The sequence below is a fragment of the Pantherophis guttatus genome, chromosome 14, assembly GCF_059756535.1.
Source record: "Pantherophis guttatus breed Tessera chromosome 14, ASM5975653v1, whole genome shotgun sequence".
Lineage (NCBI taxonomy): Eukaryota > Metazoa > Chordata > Lepidosauria > Squamata > Colubridae > Pantherophis > Pantherophis guttatus.
The window spans coordinates 15,905,625-15,915,556 of record NC_142076.1 but is presented as its reverse complement, the minus strand read 5'-3'; the positions used below and the strand labels follow the sequence as shown (position 1 = coordinate 15,915,556).

Sequence of the window (9,932 nt, the reverse complement as noted above, 5' to 3'; positions counted from 1 at the left end):
GAGTTTTATTGCACAAATTTAGTGTCCTTTCGCGCTCATTTTCGACCGTTTCAGTCCCCCTCAGATTTGGGCTGCAGAACTCGAGACGGCCACTAGCTGGAGCCACAGCAGCCGAGCCTCGAATTTCTCGCGCCTCGACTCTATGGTCTACTTTTTTTTTTCTTCTTCTTCTTATCTCTACAGTCTATCACAAAATACGCTCCGGGGGGCGCGCGGTCTGATGACGCCATTAAGGCCCGCCGGGCCTGTTGGCGCCTTGCTGCGCCTGCGCAACCCTTCAACCGCCGCCTTCCCCATGGCTGCCGTGGAAACGCCGCCGGTGGTGGCGGCGACGACGGTAGCAGCAACAGCGGCGGCCTCTCGCAAGCGACGGCCGCCCAAAGGGCAGTACTCGCAGGCGGCTAAGCGAGCCCGGCCGGGCGGTCGGCATCAACTGGAGGCCGGCATGTGCGGCATCCTCATCACTTGCAACATGAACGAGCGCAAGTGCGTGGCCGAAGCCTACAGCCTGCTGGGCGAGTACGGAGAGCAGCTCTACGGGCCCGAGCAGGTGAGTCCGGGAGAAAAGAAGCCACTGGGGATTTCCCTTACCTGGCTGTGGTGGTCTGGCTTCCAGGGGGGACAGCCTGGAAGTCTCGGGACTACAACTCCCAGGGTTCCCGCCCAGCAAAGTGCCCGGTGGGAATGCTGGGAAATGTAGTTTCTCTCCCCCCCCCCATACGACTTTGGCAGCTCTCTCTTGGCTTTCCTGCTGGTTTGTGACAAACTGGGCCGGATTTATTATTATTATTATTTTTTTTGCTTTTCTTTTTTTTATAAAAAAAGTTTTTTTTATTTTAAACATAGTTAAAAAGACATACATAGACGTACAACACATACAAGAATCTTAAGTTTCTTTTTCAGCTACTTAACAGTGATCCATTTCTTACTATATAGTAATATTTACAGATATTACAATGTTAACTTATTCAGCCTTTTTCTCCTATTGTATTTCATTTTTTTTAAAATTTGATTTATATGCCGCCCTTCTCTGGAGACTCGGCGGCTTACAATGCGCTAAGCAATAGCCTTCATACTTTTTGTATATTTATACAAAGTCATTTCATTTTTCATTTTATTAAATTTGTATACCGCCCTACTCCCGAAGGACTCAGGGCGGTGAACAGCCATAAAATAAAACATATAAATACAAAATTTAAAATAGAGATAAAACAAATTAAATAAATTTGGCTGAACCATTTTAAAACCCCAATAATTTAAAACCAAATTTAAAATTCCCATTTAAAAGAGGAAAAGTTTAGGTCAGGCCGGCTTGCTGGAATAGGAACGTCTTAAGCGTGCGACGGAAGGTACGCAGATCCGGAATCCTCCGTATAGGTCAGCTTATTGCCCCCACAAACTGGGTCCTCAATTTACCTACCTTAGAAAGGATGGAAGGCTGAGTCAACCTTGAGCCTGGGGAGATTCGAACCTGGAGTAAATTGCAGGCAGCTGTGTTAATAACAGGGTGCGTAGACCACTGTACTATCAAGGCTCTAACATGTTAATTGATCTATCACATTTTTCTCTTTCCCTTCTTCATTCCTTATTTATTTCCTTATCTTTCAGCCATTCATACCAATTGTTTTGCTTTTATATTGGGTTTTTGTTTTTTTTTTTTGCTTTTTTTTTTTTTTTGAACAACTTTTTTTTATTTTTTAAAACACATAAACCTACAAAAATCTTTTCCGAACGAGCCATTGATCCGGTCATAAATTGGTACAATTACTAATTCCTCTTTAATAAAAGCTTTTCCCAAATCCCCACTAATTACCTTCTTTTTTAAAAAAACAACAACAACAACAAAAAGAAATTATCTAACATATTTATTATTTATTTATTATTCATATTTCTATGCCACCCACTCTCCGAGGACTCTGGGCAGCTTACACCAAAGACAGTATACTAAATAGCATATTGCCCCCTAACAATCTGGGTCCTCATTTTACCCACCTGGATGGAAGGCTGAGTCAACCTTGAGCCAGTGAGATTTGATCCGCTGATCTGCTGAACTAGCAGTCAGTTGAAGTAGCTGCAGTACTGCACTCTAACCACTGCGCCACCTCGGCTCTTATATCATTTTACACAAATCAATTACCCTCTTATTATTTTTTCTTTTCTATGGCCTGGAGTGGGAAAAGGTATAAACATGGTTGTAATGCAGGGAGTCCTCGACTTACAACCATTCGTTGCACAACGGAAGTGATGACGGCCCCTGAAAGGAGCGACTGCCAAAAAAAAAAAAGCCAACACAGTTCTAGGCTGCATCAACAGAGGGATAGAATCGAGATCACGGGAAGGGTTAATACTGCTTTATAAAGCCTTGGTTACGCCACACATGGAATACGGCATTCGGTTTTGGTTGCCACGATGTAAAAAAAGATGTGGAGACTCTAGAAAGAGTGCAGAGAAGAGCAACAAAAATGATTAGGGGACTGGAGGCTAAAATATATAAAGAACGGTTGCAGGAACTGGGTATGTCTAGTTTGAGGAAAAGAAGGACTAAGGGAGACATGATAGCAGTCTTCCAATATCTCAGGGGCTGCCCCAAAGAAGAGGGAGTCAAGCTCCGGAGGGCAGGACAAGAAGCAATGGGTGGAAACTAATCAAGGAGAGAAGCAACCTAGAACTAAGGAAAAATTTCCTGACAGAACAATGAATCAGTGGAACAACCTGCCTCCAGAAGTTGCGAATGCTCCAACACTGGAAGTTTTTAAGAAGATATTGGACAACCATTTGTCTGAAGTGGTGTAGGGTTTCCTGTCTAAGCAGGGGGTTGGACTAGAAGACCTCCAAGGTCCCTTCCAACGCTGTTATTATATTATATTATATTATATTATATTATATTATATTATATTATATAAGATGGCTTTTCACACTTAGGACCAATGCAGCCTCCCCATGGTCACGTGATCAAAATTGGGATGCCGGACAACTGGCATGTATTTTTTTTTTGGTCTTTTAATGACCTTTTTTTTTCTTCTTTTAATGACTCCATAATCTCTTACATTGGGGTGGAGTCGGGGCAACTGAATGGAGCAGAATGTTTACTGGCCGGATGCCCTTCCTGTCACCAATGCAGAGTTCACAGCAGATGTTTTACTCATTGTGCCCAGAGAGAGAGATATCTGCCGCTACCTAGGATCGAACTCACAGCCTCCTGATTAGGCCACTGCACCACTCAATTGGCATGTATATATGACGGTTGCATTTCCTTGGGTCACATGATCACCATTTGTAACCTTCCCAGCCGGCTTTTTCGACAAGCAAAGTCAATGCAGGAAAGCCAGATTTGCTTAATGACAGATTCAGCCACTTAACAATTGCGGGGATTCGCTTAACTATGGTAGGAAAGGTTACAAAATGTCACCCAACTGTCTTCCTTAAGGAGTGGAAATTTTGGGCTCCCTTGTGGTCCGTAAGACAATATGTATTTTGTATTTATGTATTTCTTTGCCTGTGCTAAGTTTGCAGACCAAGATGAGGACAGGCTCTCTGGGAATGAGGAGGAAGAGGAGGAAGACGATGATGCCGAAGCAGCTTTGAAAAAAGAAGTGGATCAGATTCGAACCTCCACGGAACAGAAGCAGCGTCGGTTCCAGTCGGTGGAGAGTGGTGCTAACAACGTGGTTTTCATTCGAACGCTGGGTGTTGGTATGTGTGCACAGAGTTTGCCAATAAAATGATGATGATTTGTTTTACTCCTAATTTTATTTATACATCACCCTCCCTAAAAGAGCCCAAACGACTTACGAAAGAACAAAAAAACAACCCAACCATCCTTGGCAATTTAAAAACCTGGATAGATCCCAGAATTCATTCCTAGCCAGCATGCTGAAAATTTTACTCCTGGGGTTTTGTTTTTTTTTTGGGGGGGGGGGGGCAAGAAACAAACATCGTGAACAATGAGTTGGCTTAACATCCACAACACTTGTTTAATGACTGCGGATTCACTTAATGCCCATGATGACTGGCTTAACCACCGCCACAAGAAAAGGTTGTAAAATCAGGTCTGTTCACATGATGGACCTGATTTTACGACCACTTGGCTTATGACCATAATGGGCAGGTTCCATTACGGTCATAAATCGAGGACTACCTTAAGTTCTTTTTCACGTCAACGGAACTGTGCTTCTAAAAAGGCCGGTGGTTCTCACTTGAAACAGCCTCTCCTTTGAATCCTCACGCTTGTGTGTCTTTGCAGAACCTGAGAAGTTGGTCCACCACATCCTAAAGGACATGCATGCCACCAAGAAGAAGAAAACCAGAGTCATCTTGCGCATGCTGCCCGTGTCGGGCACCTGCAAAGCCTTTCTCGAAGACATGAAGCGGTATGCAGAGACCTTTTTCGAACCCTGGTTCAAAAGCCCCCAAAAGGGCAGTTTCCAGATTGTTTACAAGGCACGAAATAACAGCCACCTCAGCAGGGAAGAAGTGATAAAAGAGCTAGCAGGTAAACACAAGGGCAAACCATGATGGCTTTTCTCTTCCAGGGTAGATCTCAATCCACGGTAGATTTGCAGTGTGGTTTAAGAATGAGGGTTTAAGACTTTATGTTCCTGTAGGTAGAGAATAGAATTCTTGATTGGCCAAGTGTGATTGGACACACAAGGAATTTGTCTTTGGTGCATAAGCTCTCTGTGTACATAAAAAGAAAAGATAGATTGGTCAAGAATCATAAGGTACAACACTTAATAATAGTCATAGGGTATAAATAAGCAATCAGGAAAAAATATCAATATAAATCGTAAGGATACCAGCAACGAAGTTACAGTCATGCAGTCATAAGTGGGAGGAGATGAGTGATAGGAACGATGAGGAGATTAATAGTAATGCAGATTTAGTAAATAGTTTGACAGTGTTGAGGGAATTATTTGTTGAGCAGAGTGATGGCGTTAGGGAAAAAACTGTCCTTGTGTCTAGTTGTTCTGGTGTGCAGTGCTCTATAGCGTCGTTTTGAGGGTAGGAGTTGAAACAATTTATGTCCAGGATGCGAGGGGTCTGTAAATATTTTCACAGCCTTCTTTTTGACTCCTGCAGTATACAGGTCCTCAATGGAAGGCAGGTTGGTAGCCATTGTTTTTTCTGCAGTTCTAATGATCCTCTGAAGTCTTCCTCTGTCTTGTTGGGTTGCAGAACCAAACCAGACAGTTATGGAGGTGCAGATGACAGACTCAATAATTCCTTTGTAGAACTGGATCAGCAGCTCCTTGGGCAGTTTGAGCTTCCTGAGTTGGCGCAGAAAGAACATTCTTTGTTGTGCTTTTTTGATGACGTTTTTGATGTTAGGTGTCCATTTTAGGTTTTGAGATATGCTAGAACCTAGAAATTTGAAGGTCTCTACTGTTGATACTGTGTTGTCTAGTATTGATTGATGGGGATTTCTGTCTTAAAATGCCTAGAGAAAACCAGGTTGTCTCAGAATGCATTTTGTGTGTGAAAAGAGCACCCAAACGCCTAAAACTTCAAGCAGATCACCAATCCAAAAGTTATTTCTAAGACCACGCTCGGTGCCATCTCTTCCTCCCCAATAAAACCACTGGTTTTACATTGTTTTCTTTTTAAAGACACTCAACCATAGAACTAGCAGGGGGAAAAAAGACAAAAGATAAGAATGTACAAAACGTTACCCCCCCCCCCAAAAAAAAGAATGAAACCCAAAGTGTTTTTTCAAAAGGCCACTGAACTTTGTTTTTCCTTGAAGACGTTTCGCTTCTCATCCGAGAAGCTTCTTCAGTTCTGAGTCAGAACTGAAGAAGCTTATTGTTCTGTCCCCGTCTCCACACACACACAAACACAGCCAGCCGAGGGTTAAGAAAGCACTTGGCACGCACACAGGTTGTTATCAGAAACTTGGCAGCAATACGAGCACCGACTGCCAAGTGCTTTTACTTCAATAAACGGAATATCCCTTCACCAGATAAACAGCAATACACACATTTTATAAATAGTCCAGTTCCAAACAAAAAACCTTTCGGCAGCTTTAAGCGTTGTTCAAGTGACTAGCCAGAATTAGTTTTTGTTCGTCACAGAGTCTTAAATGGCCACCACACTCTCTTATATAGTCTCTGGGGTGTGGTCCAGTGACTCAGCCTAATCCCTAGCACGCCTCCTTAACTGCTGCAACCGTTTATCACGCCTTCGTTGGCGTGGATCCAGGAACGACAGATCACCTCCCTCGCTCTCATCGGAGACACCTGGCTCCTGGCTAATCTCCTCTTCCTCAGCCGGCACTTGAGGCAGTGCCAGAGGGGAGGGGCCTGGAGAGGGAGGCCTGGCCGACTCCTCTCCCTCATGTTCGGAGCCTTCTCCCTCCGATGAGATAGGCTCGGAGGGCGGGGCCACAACACTTATTTGGATGAGAAGCGAAACGTCTTCAAGGCAAAACAAAGTCCAGTTGCCTTTTGGAAAAAATGCACCTTTGGGACAACCATGTCCTGGATGACTGAGAATCTCCCTAGACACATAAAACAAAACATCGTATCATTCCACTAGTTATGAAATTGAATTAAGGCAGTCATTCCTGCCTCCTTTCCATCATTGCTTTGCAGGCGTAGTGGGCCACCTCAACCCAGAAAACAAGGTCGACCTGAGTAACCCCGAATACACCATCGTGGTGGAGATCATCAAGAACATCTGCTGCTTGAGTGTGGTTAAGGACTACGTTCTTTTCCGAAAGTACAACCTTCAGGAGGTGGTGAAAAGCAAAGCCGAGGGGCAGCCAGAGGCTCCTAAAGCATCCCACGAGAACGACACCCCCGGAGCGAAAACACCTGAAGCGCAGAAGGAAAACCAAAACGAGCACCAAGACAAGACGGAGACCGCCTCCAATGACAATCATGAGGACTAGCACCGTGAATGAAAGAGCCGAGAAGAAAAAAAAAGGAAAAATCTGCAGGATGGGTAGCTGGTTGTTGATGTCAGGGATTGATGTTTGTTCTCTAGGTGACTTGGCTAAAGCTCCATTTGTCTCAGACAATCTCCCCCACCATTCCTGCTTCGTTGTAGTAGTTATTCTGGATTGGGGTTTGGGGGAGAGGAGAGGGTTTCCAACTGAACAATTCAAGCCATGGTTTTCACAACCTGTCATTCAGGGCTGTCCGGCTTCGGCAGCTCTTAAGACCTGTGGACTTCCCACTCCCAGAATTCCCCAGTCAGCTATTCTGGGAGTTGAAGTCCATATGTTTTAATGCTGTCAAAGATGGTCAGCCCTGCCCGAGGGTTTAATGTTACATATAAAACAGATTATTGTGGCTGGATCAAACTGGCTAGCCGTTTCCTGACCCAGAGCCACTTATGAGTCCTATCCTTAGGGCTAAAAGACGCTATGCTGACCAGCCAAACATGTTTCTGCTGGTTTCCACCCCCACCCCCCACCCCCAATACAGATGGCCCCACGTTCTGGCTTTTTAAAGTTAAAATTGCAAAAATGCAGTCAGAATTGGGAGGTGAGGGTTGGGTGGTGGTGGATCGTTCCTAAATTATGCTTGAGGTTGGAAGTAGAAGTAGTCGATACTAGAAAAGTTGGCTTATTAAAGGTTTTAAAATGACCCCTTTCTATTCTGATTAAGGGACGCGGTGGCTCAGTGGCTAGGACGCTGAGTTAGTTGATCGAAAGGTTGGCAGTTCAGTGGTTCGAATCCCTAGCGCCGCGTAACGGAGTGAGCTCCCATTACTTGTCTCAGCTTCTGCCAACCTAGCAGTTCGAAAGCACGTAAAAAATGCAAGTAGAAAAATAGGGACCCCCTTTGGTGGGAAGGGAACAGCGTTCCGTGCACCTTTGGCGTTGAGTCATGCCGGCCACATGACCACGGAGACGTCTTCGAACAGCGCTGGCTCTTCGGCTTTGTAACGGAGATGAGCACCGTCCCCCTAGAGTCAGGAACGACTAGCACATATGTGCGAGGGGAACCTTTACCTTTACCTTTACCTTATTCTGATTATTATGACAAAAAACTCCCAGGTTTTCTTATTCAGGATTAGGCAAGTCAACAGCTGCCTATTCGTTTGTAGTTTTTTTGCAAGGCAGTTTTTAACTCTTCATCCTCAACAAGTTTGTGTTTCCAAATCGTAGATTTTTCCCAGCTAAATTATGGCAGCTGTTTACTGCCAAATTTTCATGTGATCACGATCTAGTTACCAAGCCAGCATCCTGATGCGAAGTCTAGCATGACTTGAGAACAAAAGTGATCCTCTCCTCTTAGGCTGGCATCTCCGTGGATCTGGGGATCTCGTATTCTGATCCCCTCTGGAAAAACAGCACCTCTGAGATCTCGTTCTCCAAACTTGGCCACTTTTAAGACCTGTGGACTTCAACTCCCAGAATTCAAGCATGGCTGGCTGAGGAATTCTGGGAGTCGAAACCCACCTGTCTCAAAGTTGCCAAGTTTAGAGACCCCTCCATGTCTGTGAGAATAGATAGTTTTAATGTTTTGATGCTTTTTCTGATCTGGGAAGATGTTCAGGTTTCTCTTGTAACTCTTTTAACAGGTGACTATTGAGCCTGGAGGAACTTCTATGGGCTTGCTTGTAGAAAGCCTTCTTAAACAAATTGTAAAATATTAACCGAACGGGGCTTTAGGGAAAATACACATCTTTTGTTGAAAAATGTTCTATTTGCAGTTACCTTGTTAGAAAGACATGTTGATGCTCCAAACTCGTAATTGTGGGGATATTAAGGAGAGAAAAATCCAGCTTTTCTCTGTCTGAAAATAAACATTCACAGCGTAACATCTTTGCAGAGGTATAATACTTTCCAGTTTGTATGTGGTCTTTTTTTTGTACGTCGTTTTCTATTAAATTGACCTCCTTTTTGTTTGGAACAGATTGGCTAACACATGTTCTTTGCTTCTTTTTTTAAAACTACACTTGTCTGTAAAAATCGAGATTTGGTGTGTGAAAATAAATGATCAGTGAAAGCAATTCTGCCTTTTAAAATCAGCATGCAAACGAACAGATCAGTGTTAGCTCATTTATTCACCTATTGCTATCTGTGCAGAAGAAAAATTTCTTTGTAGAAGAAAAATTTCCCATGACTCTGTCCCTGTGTCTGTCTATATATCATCTATCATCTATATTGTCTATTTATACCTCTCTCTCACACACACACACCCCTCACACAAACACACACACGAGATAGGAGAATCTAGAGCAGTGTTTTTCAAACTTGGCAACTTTTAAGATGTATGCACCTCAACTCCCAGAATCCTTCAGCCAGCATGCTTTAAGATGTGGACTTCGACGCCCAGAATTTTCCAGCCAGCATGGCCCGTTGAGGAATTGTGGGAGTTTAAAGAGTATAAATCTTTAAAAAGTTACCACATTTGAAAAATTCTGCTCTAGAGTATGCAAAGCACCTCAAGTTTGAGACACCTGTTTTGATGGCCAAATAGACAGCTTTGATTGGGGACGTTTGTGACCTCAACATTGTGATCCAAAGTAATGGAAAGAATTCAATTTGTAGTGAAAAGGTGTTTTGAATGTAGAAACTATGTGCATGCACCATTTGAGAGCTAATATTACTTGATTAATTAAAACACATAGGACGATGAACCAGTGGCCTACCTTGGATTAAGAAATCCTCATTTACACATAAAATAATCCTGATGCCAGCACGACTTTAAAAGCATTTGTGAAAAGCTGTCCCGGACATAACAAAATTCAGAATTTTGGCGGTTCGGCATTTTAAACGATTGTATTGCATTTTATTGGTCTGGCTCCCTCAATAAAATTGAAAGATGTTAGAAAAGTGGAAAGAAAGTGATTTGCAGCTTGGCCAGAAAAACAACAACTGCAATTTCCAAGTCAAAAGGAATAAAAGGAAGTTTTAAGCAACTGCTATGTGGAAATGTTTTTTTAACCTATTCAGAAACTAAAGGTATTGATACTGGTCG

The 9,932-nt window shown here is 43.3% G+C and overlaps 1 protein-coding gene across 1 annotated transcript; it reads left to right on the top strand.

The window, feature by feature from the left end:
• The first annotated feature begins 89 nt into the window (after positions 1-89).
• Positions 90-8,961, top strand: THUMPD1 (THUMP domain 1 NAT10 acetyltransferase adaptor). The gene is made up of 4 exons (XM_034426264.3): positions 90-550; positions 3,507-3,693; positions 4,244-4,492; positions 6,591-8,961. Exons 1-4 carry the CDS (start codon positions 143-145, stop codon positions 6,887-6,889), a joined length of 1,143 nt encoding a protein of 380 aa, XP_034282155.3. The 5' UTR covers positions 90-142; the 3' UTR covers positions 6,890-8,961.
• Positions 8,962-9,932: the final 971 nt, after the last annotated feature.

What these genes read in the sequence shown, in the direction of transcription:
- THUMPD1 (XM_034426264.3), top strand. Translation starts at nt 143, where the DNA reads ATGGTCTACTTTTTTTTTTCTTCTTCTTCTTATCTCTACAGTCTATCA. An exon ending in AGCTCTACGGGCCCGAGCAG is followed by an intron (nt 551 to 3,506) that starts GTGAGTCCGGGA and finishes GCCTGTGCTAAG; the next exon opens with TTTGCAGACCAAGATGAGGA. An exon ending in AGTGATAAAAGAGCTAGCAG is followed by an intron (nt 4,493 to 6,590) that starts GTAAACACAAGG and finishes ATTGCTTTGCAG; the next exon opens with GCGTAGTGGGCCACCTCAAC.